The sequence below is a fragment of the Leptonychotes weddellii genome, chromosome 12, assembly GCF_054177405.1.
Source record: "Leptonychotes weddellii isolate Sample4059 chromosome 12, ASM5417740v2, whole genome shotgun sequence".
Taxonomy (NCBI): domain Eukaryota; kingdom Metazoa; phylum Chordata; class Mammalia; order Carnivora; family Phocidae; genus Leptonychotes; species Leptonychotes weddellii.
The window spans coordinates 81676541-81690639 of record NC_138380.1 but is presented as its reverse complement, the minus strand read 5'-3'; the positions used below and the strand labels follow the sequence as shown (position 1 = coordinate 81690639).

At 47.0% G+C, this 14099-nt stretch overlaps 1 protein-coding gene across 5 annotated transcripts; it reads right to left on the bottom strand.

Moving 5' to 3' along the window:
* Positions 1 to 1330: 1330 nt before the first annotated feature.
* Positions 1331 to 12589, bottom strand: LOC115942753 (mammalian ependymin-related protein 1). Of its 5 annotated transcripts, XR_014139420.1 has the most exons (4): positions 12011 to 12589; positions 11671 to 11699; positions 2943 to 3055; positions 2666 to 2769 (listed from the first exon to the last, which is right to left on the bottom strand). XR_014139420.1 is itself a non-coding variant. In XM_081800750.1 (3 exons), the coding sequence occupies exons 1-3, from the start codon at positions 12307 to 12309 to the stop codon at positions 2579 to 2581; spliced, it is 603 nt and encodes a 200-aa protein (XP_081656876.1). In that variant the 5' UTR covers positions 12310 to 12589; the 3' UTR covers positions 1331 to 2578. The 5 variants fall into 5 exon arrangements, 3 of the variants coding, with proteins under 3 accessions (XP_081656876.1, XP_081656877.1, XP_081656878.1); XM_081800750.1 differs by lacking the exon at positions 11671 to 11699 and having other exon boundaries at positions 1331 to 2769; XR_014139419.1 differs by lacking the exon at positions 2666 to 2769 and having other exon boundaries at positions 2867 to 8393; positions 9074 to 11699.
* Between the last annotated feature and the right edge of the window lie 1510 nt (positions 12590 to 14099).

Here is a 14099-nt window from a genome sequence, read left to right as displayed (position 1 = left end):
CATTGCTGCTATAAACATCAGGGTGCACGTACCCTTTCGGATCCCTACTTTTGTATCTTTGGGGTAAATACCCAGTAGTGCAATTGCTGGATCATATGGTAGCTCTAGTTTCAACTTTTTGAGGAACCTCCATACTGTTTTCCAGAGCTCCCTGCACGCATTTTTGAGCAACCTCAGAAGGCCTTGCTTTCATCATGGCTGAACTTGGATGCCACATCAACTAGTCTGGTGGTTCATGGTGCCTTATACATTCCTCCTAAGTTATAGCTCACCTGTAGCTGATAATGCTATGTCAGACCAAGGAACTAATGTGCCCCTTGGCCCTGTGCCACCATCTTCCTATCTGACAACATCTTCCTTGGCAATTTCTGAGATGCTCCAGAGCAGCAGGGTCTCTGGCACTATGATCTGAGGGATTGTGTCCCTCCCCCAACCCTACCAAATTCATGTGTTGAAAACCTAATGCCCAAGGTGATGGCATTACGATTGGGGTCTTTGGGGGGTGATTAGGTCATGAGGATGGAGTCTTCATAAATGGGATTAGTTCCCTTATACATGAGGCCCTGGAGAGTTAGCTGGCCCCTTCCACCATGTGAAGATACAGTGAGAAGTCTATGACCAGAAGAGGGCCCTTACCCAACCATGCTGGCACCCTGATCTCAGACTTCCAGCTTCCAGAACTGTTAACAATGAACTTCTGTTGCTTATCAGCTACCCAGTCGCTGGTATTTGTTACAACAGACTAAACAGACTGAGACAGTGGGGGAGCTTGGAGGGATTCCTTTGGTGCCCCTTCTAGGGCAGGCTGACGGCTCTCACTCATTAGCACAACTCACACTCTGGAACTTTCCCAGTCCACATAACTTTAGCCACAACTAATGCAGCCTTCTGTGAAGGAACACGACAGCCTTTTTGTCCAGGGGCAGCTGCCTGCTGCGTAGGACCCAACTGTCCAAGAGCTTCTCCAATCTTTGGAGGATCTGAGGGCCATGGAGGCACCCTGCTGGGGGTCTGATTCTTCACATGGCCTCTCTGTTCCAAGAGGCACTGCTTCTGAAGGAAACCACTGGTGCTCGGGAAACTTCCAAAGCCCATATTGGAGGAAATTCTCTAAAACTGGGACTGAGGAGCAAGAGAAACATTGAAGATAGTGTTTGATGAGGGAAGAGCAGGGGAGTAGCTTGTGGATGAAAGGAACCAGGGGGATCCATTTCTAGAGGTGGTGGTATGCCTTCTTAGGGGTTGCCACTACAAGCCTGCCTAAGAACTTTTCAAAATATGGGTAGGCGGTACCATTTGATATCAGAAACTGTTCTTGACAAAGAAGATACATGATGTAGAATATAAATATTTAATAAACTATAAAACCATTCCAGAAATCCACGAGTTGACTGTTAAAAATGTAATCATGAGGAAAAAGAAAACTGGGAAGGCTATCAGTAGATTGGGTGAAGTTGTTTCAGAGTCCAGAGAATATCATGTACAAACTTATCATGACGATAAATATAATCTTGATGAAATGGAAGATTTTCTAGGAAAATATAAATAACCCAAACTAACGCAAAATGAAGTAGAAAGTTAAGTGGATCAATAACCAGAGGAAAATAACCTTACAATGGCCTATGAGATCTTAGATCTTTGATCTTAAAAAGAGATCAAAGAGTTATTTCTTCAAAAGAAGTGAGGTCCTAATGGTTTCAGGAATTAATTTTTTCCAACCTCAAGGCTGGAGAGCATAGAGACATATTGAAGGCTTGCCAATTCTTTAATAATTTTGCAAAGCTTTTCTTCAGTAAAATATAGAAAGCAGAAAAATAAAAACTAAAGAACAAGCTAAATTGTGGCTATGGATTAAAAACAAATCGTAAATAAAATGTTAGCAAGTCAAATCCAGCAGACTATTAAAAGCCTACTTCATAATGATAAATGAGAATTTATTTTAGAAGTGCAAAGATGGTTTAATGTAAAGCAATCTATTAGTACAAATCACTAAGTTGGTGAAGTTTAATATCCATCCTGATTAGAAGAAATTCTTTATAAAGTAGGTCAGAAAAGTATTTACTGAACATGATGGAGTATCTTTGTTAAACCAACAACCCATAGGGGACTCACCTGGGGAGTATTAGAGACAGTCACAACAGAGTGAGAATCACAAGGGGGTATGACATCACCGCAGGCATGCCATTTTGTCCTTCTGTTTCTTCTTTATCATATTAGAAATGACCAAAAAAATTAGGCTCCATAGAGGTGTGAGTGTGGGAAACATGAACAATCACATTCTGCCAGCTGAAATGTCTGCCAGTTGGAGCAACCTTCCCGAAAGGCAAAGTTGTCACAACTTAAAAATGTGCAAATCCCTCTTCTATCATTTTCTTATCTAGCAATGCATCCAAAATACATTAAAAAGTGGTACGCATCTAACTGCACACATGTAGTAGTCTATACTAGTGGGAAATAGACAGGAAACAAACATGACTATCCCACAACAAGGGACAGCTTAAAGAAGCTATGTTCTACCCATTAGCTAGAACACCACACAGTCCTTAGAAATGGCATGAAAAATGTGCACAATATTTTGTTAAATAAAAAAAAATGCAGAGCATGTTTCCATTTTAATTTCAAAATCACATACACAGGAATAGGAAAAGAAATCCAGAAGCACATACATCAGGATCCTTAGTCCCGTATAGCAGGATGATGAGCCATCTTTACTCTCTTTATGTTGCTCTTCCGTGTTATTTAGATTTTCCACTATGAACATGTACAATGCTAGTAGTACAGAAGCCATGAAAATGGTATTTATTTACTCAGCACACATTTATTGAGTCTTATGACGTACCAAGCACTTCTAGGTGCTGGGGTTTTGGTGATAAATCAAATCAATAATATTCTGTCACTCAGGGAGGCGAGACAGACAATAAACACCAGACAAATGAACTGACCAGATGATGTCACCCAGGGATCGTGTCCGGAGGAAAACAGAAGGAGATGTGATGGGGAGTGGCTGGTGGGAAGGGTCACAGAAGGTCCCTCTGAGGAGATGGTGAGCTGAGACCTGAATGAGAAGCCGGGAGTTCAAAGATGATAGAAGTGGACTAGTCAGTATAGATGAGCTTGCACAGTATATTGTGAAGTGGAAAAAAGCCCACTGTGAAACAGTAAGTCCTTCAGTATGCATGGTCTGCATCTCAAAATCACCTAGGATAGAGGCGCCTGGGTGGTGCAGAGGTTGAGCATCCGACTCTTGGTTTTGGCTCAGGTCATGATCTCAGGGTCATGGGATAGAGCCCTATGTCAGGCTCCGTGCTCAGCGGGGAGTCTGCTTGTCCCTCTCCCTGCCCCTCTGCATCACCCACCTCACTGTCTCTCTCTCTCTCTCTCTCCCTCTCAAATAAATAAATTTTTAAAAAATCAGACATTACGAGTAGTCATATTGGTTGAGCAGTTACGGATAATTTTTACTTTCTCCGTGCATACCTGCATTTTGGGTATCCTTCTACAATGAATAGAGGTCACCATTATTACTCATTTCCTCATTCAATTACTCCAAAAAAATCTAATTCTGTGGTGTTGGAGATAATAGCAACAACCAGATAAAAATTCCTAACTGTGGAATCTTGCTTTGGGCAAGGGGAGGCAGAGGAGATGAGGGGATGGGTTCAAAAAGCATTAAATAGGGCGCATGGGTGGCTTGGTTGGCTGAGTGTCTGTCTCAGGTCGTGATCCCAGGGTCCCGGGATTGAGTCCCACTTCGGGCTCCCTGCTCAGCCGGGAGCATGCTTCTCCCTCTGACCTCCCCCCCTCGTGCTCTCTCTCTCTCTCAAATAAATAAATAAAATATTTTTAAAAAAAGCATTAAATAGTATGTCAGATGGTGGTAAGTGTCTTGAACATGTAAGGCAGTGAGGTTCGGTGTATGAGAATGTTGGCAGGACAGACAGTCTAATTTGGGAGGGGGCCATGTGGCTTTTTAGGGAGAAGGCTTTCTATGCACAGGAAACAACAACCCAAGTGCCAACAGGGGGAAGTTTGCTGAGCGGGGTGCTGGCAACGAGGGGCTGCTGCATGCTCAGAGACAAGGCATGGAGGGGGTGGGCAGCAGATCTTTCAGGGCGGCCAGGCCCTTGTAAGGACATTCATTCTGACAGACAGAAAGGCATTGAAGGGTTTTGAGTGGACGAGTGACATGATATGATATTTCTAGCAGAATCATTCAAGCTGCTATGTTGAGAACAGACCAAAGGGGGCAGGGATGGAAGGAGGAGGACCCGTTAGGAGGTCAGTGCAAAAAGCCCAGGCAAGAATGATGAGGGTTTGGGCATTCATGATGACAGTGAACATGGGGTTAGATTTTGGGTCTATATCAAAATTAGAGTGGACAGGTTTCACTTATGGACTACTCATGGCAAGTGGGAGAACTCAAGGATGACTCTAAGGGTTGATCCTGAGCAACCGGAGTTGCTATTAGCTGAACCTAAGAAACCTGCAAGAAGAATAACATTTGTTGGTTTGTTTGTTTGTTTGCAGGGGAGGCATTAGTTTCGGGTATGCTAAAGCCATGACTGAGCTGAGGGCACCAAGAAAGCGGTGTAGACAGAACAGTAAAGGCATGGCAAGCCCAAGCCCTGGGACATTCTACTGTTGATGGTCCACAAGAAGAGGAGGAAGAGCAAAGGGAACTGAGAAGCAAAGGAAATGAGATGGAAGGAGGGACACCAGAACAATGTGGTCTGTGAAGATACCAAGATGGAGGAAATGAGCACAGTAAAATGAGGAGTGATAAAGGATCATCTGGTTAATAAAGGGAAGCATATTGCTCTTGGGCAGAGCAGGCTCAGCAGAGTTGTGATGCTCAAGGTTTGATTGAAGAGGGCTAGAGAGGGCATGGGGGTCAGAGACCGGACTTAGCATGAGATTTGCTTTAAATAGAAGGGGGAAATGGGGTTTCAGCTGGTGGGATTAAGAGAGGAATTTTTTTTTCAAAGATGGGTAAAATAAAAGAAATTATGAAGGGGAAAATAGAAGATTTTTACTGGAATTGGGGAAATATAACACTATCACATTTATTCCAGGAAAAACAAACCACTAATTGGTGGAATATTTTCAGATCTTTGGGCACTCTGCCCCTGACCGCCATCTTTGAGGGCAGAATCAGGAAGAAACAGCTCAAGGTTGACAGAGAGAAGTAAAGATGTTTTCAGAGCAGTTTGGCGACCACTTCTGGCTTCTAGTTATAAGTTAGTCTTACACCCCACCAGTCCTATTACACCGTGGGGCTTGTCTTCCTTGGCACTAAGGCTCCTCACTGTCCGCTTCTCCTCGGCATCCCAGCATCAACCCTCTGAAATCCAGGGTCAACAGACCCACTGAATTAAGACTCAAAGCAAACTTTATGGGCTTCCAAGAAAATCTCTTTCTTGAAGAAAAACTCAGTTTTGCAAATCAGCATGGTTCATTTTTGAGGATCAAAAGGCCACAAGGAGTCAGACTTCCTGAGCTAACAATAAAAGAAAATACTGGCCCCAGCCACCAGAGATCAAGGGGAGGGAGCAAAGGCAAAAAGAGACGTTCTCCTGAAAGTCTGAAAGTTGGGATTTCTTAAAATGGAAGCCCAATCCACGCAAAACAGGGTTGTGATTAAATAAATTTGTGGAGGGGCACCTGGGTGGCTCAGTGGGTTAAGCGTCTGCCTTCAGCTCAGGTCATGAACTCGGGGTCCTGGAATTGAGCCCTGCATCAGGTTCCCTGCTCCGCGGGGAGTCTGCTTCTCGCTCTCCCTCTGCTGCTCCCCCCCTGCTTGTGATCTCTCTCGAGATGTGTATACGTAGGAGTAAGTGACTGTGTGTGTGTGTGTGTGTGTGTGTGTGTGTTCAAACCTATATCATACCCTTGCTTTGTCCACTGAGAGGGTCTGGGAGCCACACCATCTAACAGCTATGAGCACAACTAGAGCAGGGACCTTGGCTTCCAAATATTTTTCACCAGTAAAAGTAACCAGAGCTCCGGGCTCAGAAATGGCTTATTCCAAGACTCTAGCAGAGAGAGTATAGATAACTTTGGAACATCTTATTGTGGCAAAAAGTGAAAAAGTGCTCAAAGAATAAGAGATACATGTTTAAAGAATATAAAAGCCAACTTGAAGAAGTGCCCACTGGCCAGATCTGGGACAATGTGAACATCAAAACAAACAGTGAGAACAAATGCAATACAGTAAGAATCCTTGAGTTCTTGCTGATATAAATAAATGAATAAATTGAGTGTCACGAAAAATGGGATGTGTACATGGTTTTAAAATATCTCTCTACAGGGGCACCTGGGTGGCTCAGTTAAGCATCTGCCTCCGGCTGAGGTCATGATCTTGGGGTCCTGGGATCGAGTCCCACGTCAGGCTCCCTGCTCAGTGGGGAGTGTGCTTCTCCCTCTCCCTCTGCCTCTGCTGCTCCCCCTGCTTGTGCTTTCTCTCACTCTCTCTACCGCTCTCTGTCAAATAAATAAATAAAACCTTTAAAAAATAATAAAAAATAAAATATCTCCCTATAGGGTGCCTGGGTGGCTCAGTTGGTTGAGCATCCAACTCTTGATTAAGGCTCAAGTCATGATCTCAGGGTCATGAAATCGAGCCCTCTGTCAGAATCCCCACTGGGCGTGGAGCCTGCTTAAGATTCTCTCTCTCTCTCTTCTCCTTCTTCTTCTTCTCCCCCTCCCCACCCTCTTTCTCCCTAAGGAAAAAAAAAAAAAGAATTCCCTATAAAATACTTATTCATTACAAAGTTAAAAAGTGTCACTTCACACTGAAGAAACCTTGCAGCTGTCAGTTACCCAAGTGACCCCAGTGAACAACACAATGCAGTAAGAACAGAGTACTACCTCCATGGTAATACTAATTATTCACCTACCACAGGTCAATAATTAGAATCTCATCGTAAAGAGACATTAAACAAATGCAATTCAAGGCACATTCTACCAAATCACTGGTTTTTAATCTTACAAATTATCAAAATGCAAGGAAGACTGAGGAACTGTTCCAGTCAGAAAAACATGGAAAAGACAGGACACCTATAAACTGGGGCCTTTGGCTATAAAGAACATAAATGAACAACTGGCAGAACTTGAATGAGACCCGAATTTCAGATGGTAGAAATGAATCTGTGTTAATTGTTAATTTCCCAGTTTTTATGGCCATGTTGCAGTCGTGCAGAAGAATAGCCCTGTTTGCAGGAAATGGGGGTGGTGGGGATATCTCACTCTCCAATGATTGGGGGGGGGCGGAAATGGCTGTGTCTTTACTTTCTGTAAGAATGCGACAGCTTCAAAATAAAATAAAACTCTACATTTGGAGGGAAAAACACCCTTATCCTGCTATTCAAACACAATGACCGTTGAAGTTACCTAGTGTGATAAGAGCCGTTGGAATTAATCTTCCACAGCAGATACGTGGAGGAGCACTCTGTAAGCAATGCTATTCATGCCCTGGAATATTCTGCGCCCCCCATCCACACACACACACAGAGCAGAGCCTTCTGAGTCTGCAGCCAGAGCACTTAAAGGTGACCGCTCGTTCTTCTGCCCAGGAACACAAGTTTAGGTGAAAAGGAGAAGGAAGGAAAAGCATTTTGGTTTTATCTACACAAAGGGACACACTGAGAAAAAAATGTAGAATCCATGTTAAGTTCATTACCTCATGGTAGAAACAGGAATCAGCCTGATATAATAAAAGCACACTGAGTGCGTCTGTGGTATCATTTCATCTTTAAGGAAGAAAGCCTAAACGCTATTTCGTATAAACACTGTCGATCATTAAAAGTAAATTCAAAGATGAAAAACTGATATCCTGAGAAGTTAAGATCTTGCCGTGGATGAAAAGCCATGTGCGGTGTCCCATGACTCGCTCACTGGATGTCTGCCCTCTCTCCGCCACACTAGGTGGCTTTCTCCAGAAATACAGAAGAGAAATGATATTCTGTTCTCCAAGAAATAGAATGCCCAGGGAAAACTGAGACAGACATGATCTGGTCAGAATTTGAACTGAGAATCCACTTGCCACGCCATTTAAGACCTATTTTTTCTTTTCACCTTTTACCCCCCCAAAGTCCCTGAACATGTAAGATTGGGAGTCGATTAGTCTTCTAAGATATTATCCCTAACGTTCCCCTGCATATTCTCTTAATGCCTCTCTGTTCGCTCTATGTCAGTAGCGCCATTAATCCCAACCCCCAAGCCACCATTTTGCAAGTGAGAGCAGTAAGTTACTGGTGGCCTCACAAAATTCATTCAGTATTGCTTCTCCCACAAAGTTCAACATGTTCACGGGAATATGAAAATAATCTTCTTGCTTTTCCTCCCTCTTCCAAATGTAATACTTGTGAGTTTAGTCAAGGAGTCAGGAAAGATAGCTGGAACCAGAAAACAAAATAGTATCAATTATTAATATTCCCCATCCTCTGCTAAGGCTGTCTTATCTGAAGCTTGTAAAGTTGTTTAATCTTTTCCATCATCTCAGGGAAAAGAGAGCCTGGAAAGTCCTAGTCATTCCACAGTAACTATCAGTGGGATTTTCCATAACAATCTGGATGCAAAATAAAAATCTTAAGAAGTTGATCCAATTCTAAAACTTACTTCTCAACTTACTAATAAATATGAAGAGACAACCCATCCATATTTTCTTCAAATAACATCTGGTTTGTTGGCCAGACTGCTAACACCTGAAGAAGTTTCTGAGTTTGTTCCAGCAAATCTACATTTAAAGAGCTTAAAAATGCATTTATGCACTAAACATTCTTTTCTACCTCTGACTGAGGGCCAGAGATGGGACTGTGAGACAGCATCTTGCCAAGAAACTGGGAAAAAGGGGAATAAAACTGCCTCCTAAAATCTGAACTGTGAAATCAACACTTGATAGGTCAGGACAAAGAAATGAGAAATCACCAACCACATGGGGACAAAAAAGTTCTAGGCCAGCAAGATTTGGCTGTGACCCCACTAAAGACATAATGCACACATATAAAGACTATATGAATCGATCGCGGAGTCCTCGATGAAGAAGGGCTGCTAAGACAGCCTGAACAGCACTCACCAAGGCTCCGTGCAGAGTGGAGGGAGTCTGCACCCGCAGGGTTGCGGTAGCATAGAACCAGCAGCTAGGCATCTTTCTGGTGAAAAATGAATGCATCGCTGAATCTCAGCCCCATTCCCCTGGGCTGGCCTGTCTTACTCATGATGGAAAGCTCAACATTGAGCATACAGCCTGGCCTAGAGCAAGCAATCATTAGATTCAGTGACTTTGCGCCAACTCTTTGCTCACAATCTCCTGATTATAATTTGGCTCCTCACATAGTTCAGCCTACAGGGAGAGAATGACCTAGTCTTGTGGATCCGAGAATCCTGGCCACCATGCCAGCCACAGGACTCACTGAAATATATATTTTAGCTGTTAAGCCTGCTTCCTCGCAGTCAGCTCCGAAAGGAAGGGCCCCTGAGTGCTCTTCCCGGTCTAGTTTCTGAGCCCACAGGCTGGCCGGCAGCAAGTCTCTGGGTCACGGTAAATTCACCAGGATGGTGATGATGGTGGTGGCCATGGGGACAACTGCAGCCATGTACTGAGCACGTTCAAGGCGTCAGACCCTGCACAATGTGCTTTACATACTTGAACTCATTTAATCCCCACAACAATCCAATACATTAGACACTATTAACATTCTCATTTTGTAAATGAGGAGACTGAGGCTCAGAAAGCTTCAGCAACTTACCCAAAGACCCACACTAGGATTCTACACTCAGACTCGGATTTGTCCGACTCTAACACTTCATCTCTTATGTTGTGAAAATATGACCTTTGGGGGAATGGACCCTTACCCTTCTCCTGGCCACACTCCTCTGCTTCAGCAGTGTGCTCGGAGCCATTCCAGTCTGTCTGCAACATGACTGGTCATCAATGCACCATTATTGGACCAGGCTTCACATCAGTGCACAGAAAAGTTAGCAGTTTATCCACAATCAGAAGTGCACAAAGCCAACCCTATCTCAGTGAACCACATCACTATCCATTCTGTGCCATCAGAAGCCAAAAATGGGGGCCTCTCCTTGACCCTTCCCCCCCCTCACCTCCATTGTCAATAAACCTCTTCGATACTTTCCTAATGAGTCCGCTTCTCACCATGACCATGGCCACTACCCATCCTTCTGGACCTCGACACAAGTCTCCCAGGTCATGTGTTTGCTTCTACTCTTGCTCTCCTTTATTTGCAACCATATACCCAGTGACCATTCCTTAATCCAGTCATGACCTTCCACTGTTCGAAAATCCTTCAGTGGATCCCAACCTCTCCGTGTCCTCTGTGCTTCAGTCCTAACAGTGAATGGTCTGCAGGTCTTGGAATACCCCCAGCCCTGTCTGCTCCAACATGTTCTGCAATAGACCTGCATCCTCCCAGAGCAGTCTTCCCTCCTCCGGTCACCAGTGCAAGCCTTTGGGGCTCGCCCATGCTTAAGCGCCTCCAGGAAGCCTGGGTTAGCTGCCCATCTGAAGTGTTCGTGTCACACTCAGCATACCCTTGATCTCACTGGGTGGGAATTTTCCTTCATGTGACTCCACCCACAGACTGTGACCTCCCTGAGGCCCAGGACCCACTCTGTTTATACAAAGAGCTTGCCATGAAAACAACGCATGATGAATGCATGAGAGCGTGGTTAACTGCGCAGGTGTCAGAAGCCACCCAGCTTCCTCAAGCCCCAGCTGTGTGGTCTGGAAAAAAATGCTGAATCTCCCCAGGCCTCAGATTCTCTGTCTATAAAACCGAGATCATAAAACCTCCACTATCATGCTGTTGTGAGCTTTTCATGTAATATGTGGAAACTCTTCAGCACCATGCCCGGTATATAATAAGTGCTCACACGCTGGTTGTTGTTTGTTGTTGTTACTCTGTCCTTTGAGGCCGAGCCACAATGTTCTTTAGAGGCCTCAGAGATCCTCCCGGGCCCCCGTGATGACTTGGCTCCTCCAGCTCTCCTCAGCACTCACATTTTACCCTTCCAAATGTATTAGCTTCCGTTCTCGAATATACTGCTAAAGGTTCTGTCCCTTCAGTACTTCCTTCAAGATACCTAACACTCCAACAAATGCTTTAGGTGAAATGACATCAAAATTTGCCCCTGAGCACACCTGACCCTTAAACCATGGACATCACATGGCACCTCCTAACCACACAAACGCCACCCAGAGAGGCCAGCATAACCCCCAGAGGAGCACACATAGGACTTTCCACAGGAAAGCTGTGGAGTTGACAGGTGGTGATCCCAAAATAGCCATCAGGTCTCAGAACGAGGTCACCCTTTCTCACAGCAGACGTGGGAAGGTGAATCACGAGACAAGTGGTTTAAGAGAATGGCATAGCTCCTCTATGGAATATTGTGCAGCTATTAAAAATAGGTCGGGGGCCAACCAATAAAATGACGATTAAGAATGCATAAGAGATGGTGTATATAAAAAAAAGATGATGTTTTTTGATCACAATATGTCACATTTGCTTTAAAACATTTAAGGAAGTAGACCAAAATTTCAATAGTTATAGCAGGGTGATGAGCTTGTGGGCGATATTCTCCTTGATTCCCCACACCTTTTGCAGGGTTGTCCTATTCCTTTAAAACTGCAACAAGAATTCTTAAAATACATACATTCTGCGTGCCTCCCCCGCAGATGGCTCCTGGAAGAGATGAGATGGTGTAGATGAGACGCCCGAGGCTGAAGCCTGACTCAGCAGCGTGCGGACCAGGCCGAACCTGGGCCCCGGGCCGCGGGGATGCGATCCCGCCCCTGCCCGGTTCCTTCTTCACCGGCCACCGCCGCGCTGAGGAGCTCAGCGTGCAGAGGGCCCAGCCCTCCACCCAGCCCCCGACCGTGCTGCCCCCCCGGCCACCCTCCCTGCGACCTTTCTCCTCGGCAAGAGGGAGGCGCCGCCAGCGGCCCCGCGACCTGGCCCGCGCCCCCCGGCCGCCCACCCCGCGGCCCGCGTACCTCTTGCAGGGGATCAGCGCCTTGCGCTCGTCCAGCACCCGCACGCGCTCGTTGAGCCCGTCGTAGGAGAGCAGGGCGCGGCTGTTGCGCCCGCTGCTCTGCCGGTACAGAACCTGGCGGCCCTCCCACTGCTGCGGCGCCTGGCACGGGCGCGGGGTCCCCGGGGCGCCCCCGGCCCCCGCCCCCGGTGCCGCCGCCCCCAGACCGCAGAGGCCGCCCAGCGTCCAGAAGCAGAGGCCGCCCAGCAGCCAGGCGCCCAGGGCCTCCCGGGCCACGCCGAGCCGAGCGCGCCCCGACATCGCCGACCGCGGCGCCCGCCGCCCCCCGAGAGCCAGCGCGAGCCGCAGGGGGCGCTGAACCGCGCGGCCGCCGCGCAGCCTTCGGCCGGGTGCGGGATGCGGTCTCGGCGAGCTGGCTGCCTCCGGCCGCGGCCCCCGCCGGCGGTTGGGGTCAGGCGCGCGAGGTGCGGGAGCCGGGACCAGGGCCTGGGAAGGCCCGGGTGAATCGCGGGAGCGGTTCCTGCCTGGGCCGCTGGCCGCTGCGGCGTCTGTTTCCACTTGCTCTCTGCTGCCAACAGGAAATGCAGTGGCAGCGGTGCCACTAGCATCCTGAAGGGCATCCGCGTTTGAGAGGGGGGCGGGGTGAGGAGCGGGATGGCGGGAAGGAACATGTGTCTCCACTAACTGAAGTGTGCGGCAGGTAACCACATACTGGGAGACAACGTCAAGTTCAAGGTCGGGAAGGCCATGCTACTGCACTTGCTGTGCCCCCACACCGCTTGCCCCTTTGTCAAAATGGACAGCTTCTTCCTCCAAATTAGAAATGGAAAGAAGGGTCCCTTCCTGAAGAAAAGATGTCAGTCATTCATCCTGACCCTTTTCTTAGTATAGAGCCCAGGGGGCTAGGGGACAAGCCCTGGCTCTTGGGCATAGGACTGAGTCAGGGACAGCGCCTTGAGGCCACACTTGCAGTGAGACTGCTACCCTCACCCATCACCTGACAAGGCCACAACCCTAGAGGTATGTGATTCCGGGATTTTAGCATCAAGAACAAAGTTAATTGGGTTTATGGTTTATGTTCTGTAATATTAGGATGTACCATATGGAATTAAGAAAAAGAAGCAACTTTAAAAAAAAGACCCTTGCTTTCCTAATGTATAGCATCTCTTCAGTTCATCTGTGTTTCATGAATGAGGAAGTGAGCCAGGTGAAAGAGGGAGAGAACATTCCTGGATGAAGGACATGGGGACAAGGGAAAATGGGTGTAGCACTTTTAAGGAGAGTAATTTGGAGCCAGATCACTCAGCGCCTTGAAAGTCAGGGAGGGGCACCATCAGGCGTAGGCCTTAGGAAGCTGGGTCAGATGTGAGGGTGGAAAATGGGCAGGGAGAAGGAGGAGGGAGATGTTATAAATCAGATGAGGGACAGTGATGTCTGAACTGAGATGGTGGCAGCAGGAGAGGGTGGAACGGAGATGAGGGTGGAACAGAAGGAGGAAGAGCTTTCTGGTTTGGGGCCCTGGGAGTTCAGTCCTGAATGAGGAAAGAAGACAAATCAGTTTAGGATTGGTTGACTCTGAGATGCCTGTGGGATATGCAGGTGGAAATACCCCAGGAACAGTTGGATAAGCACTTCCAGAAAGCTGCAGGACTAGAGGGCTGGTTTGGGAAGCAGTCGGCATCTGGGTGATAACTGAAGCCAAAGAGGAGAACAGCAGGGGAGACCATTGGCGATATCTGGAGAAATGTTTGATTGTCATAGCAGGGTGGGGACTAAGCCGCCACTGGCATCTAGGAGGCCAGAGATGCTACTAAACTTCCCATAATGCACAGGAGCCAATAAAGAATTATCTGGCCCCAGTGTCGGGAGTGCTGAGGTTGAGACTCCTGGAGAGGCAGGGCATGTCGAGAGCGAGGACTGGGCATGGAGCCCAAACAGAGGAGTAGGCCTTTAAGGAGACTGAAAAGGAACCACCAGAGAGAAGCCACTGACCAGGGGAACTTCCTCAGTTACGTGAGCTATTGGCAAATCAGTGTCAAGTACAGGGTAATGGATTGAGTGCTAAGGCAGGGCCTGAAGACGAAGGCCAG

Bases quoted from the DNA above. Each gene is read 5' to 3' on its own strand.
- LOC115942753 (XM_081800750.1), bottom strand. From the start codon at position 12,309: ATGTCGGGGCGCGCTCGGCTCGGCGTGGCCCGGGAGGCCCTGGGCGCC. The intron at 3,056-12,010 runs GTACGCGGGCCG...CTTCTCATTCAG, and splicing joins GCGCTGATCCCCTGCAAGAG to GTCTCAGCTCACCATCTCCT. The intron at 2,770-2,942 runs GTCAGTTCATTT...CTGTACTACTAG, and splicing joins TCCCTGGGTGACATCATCTG to CATTGTACATGTTCATAGTG.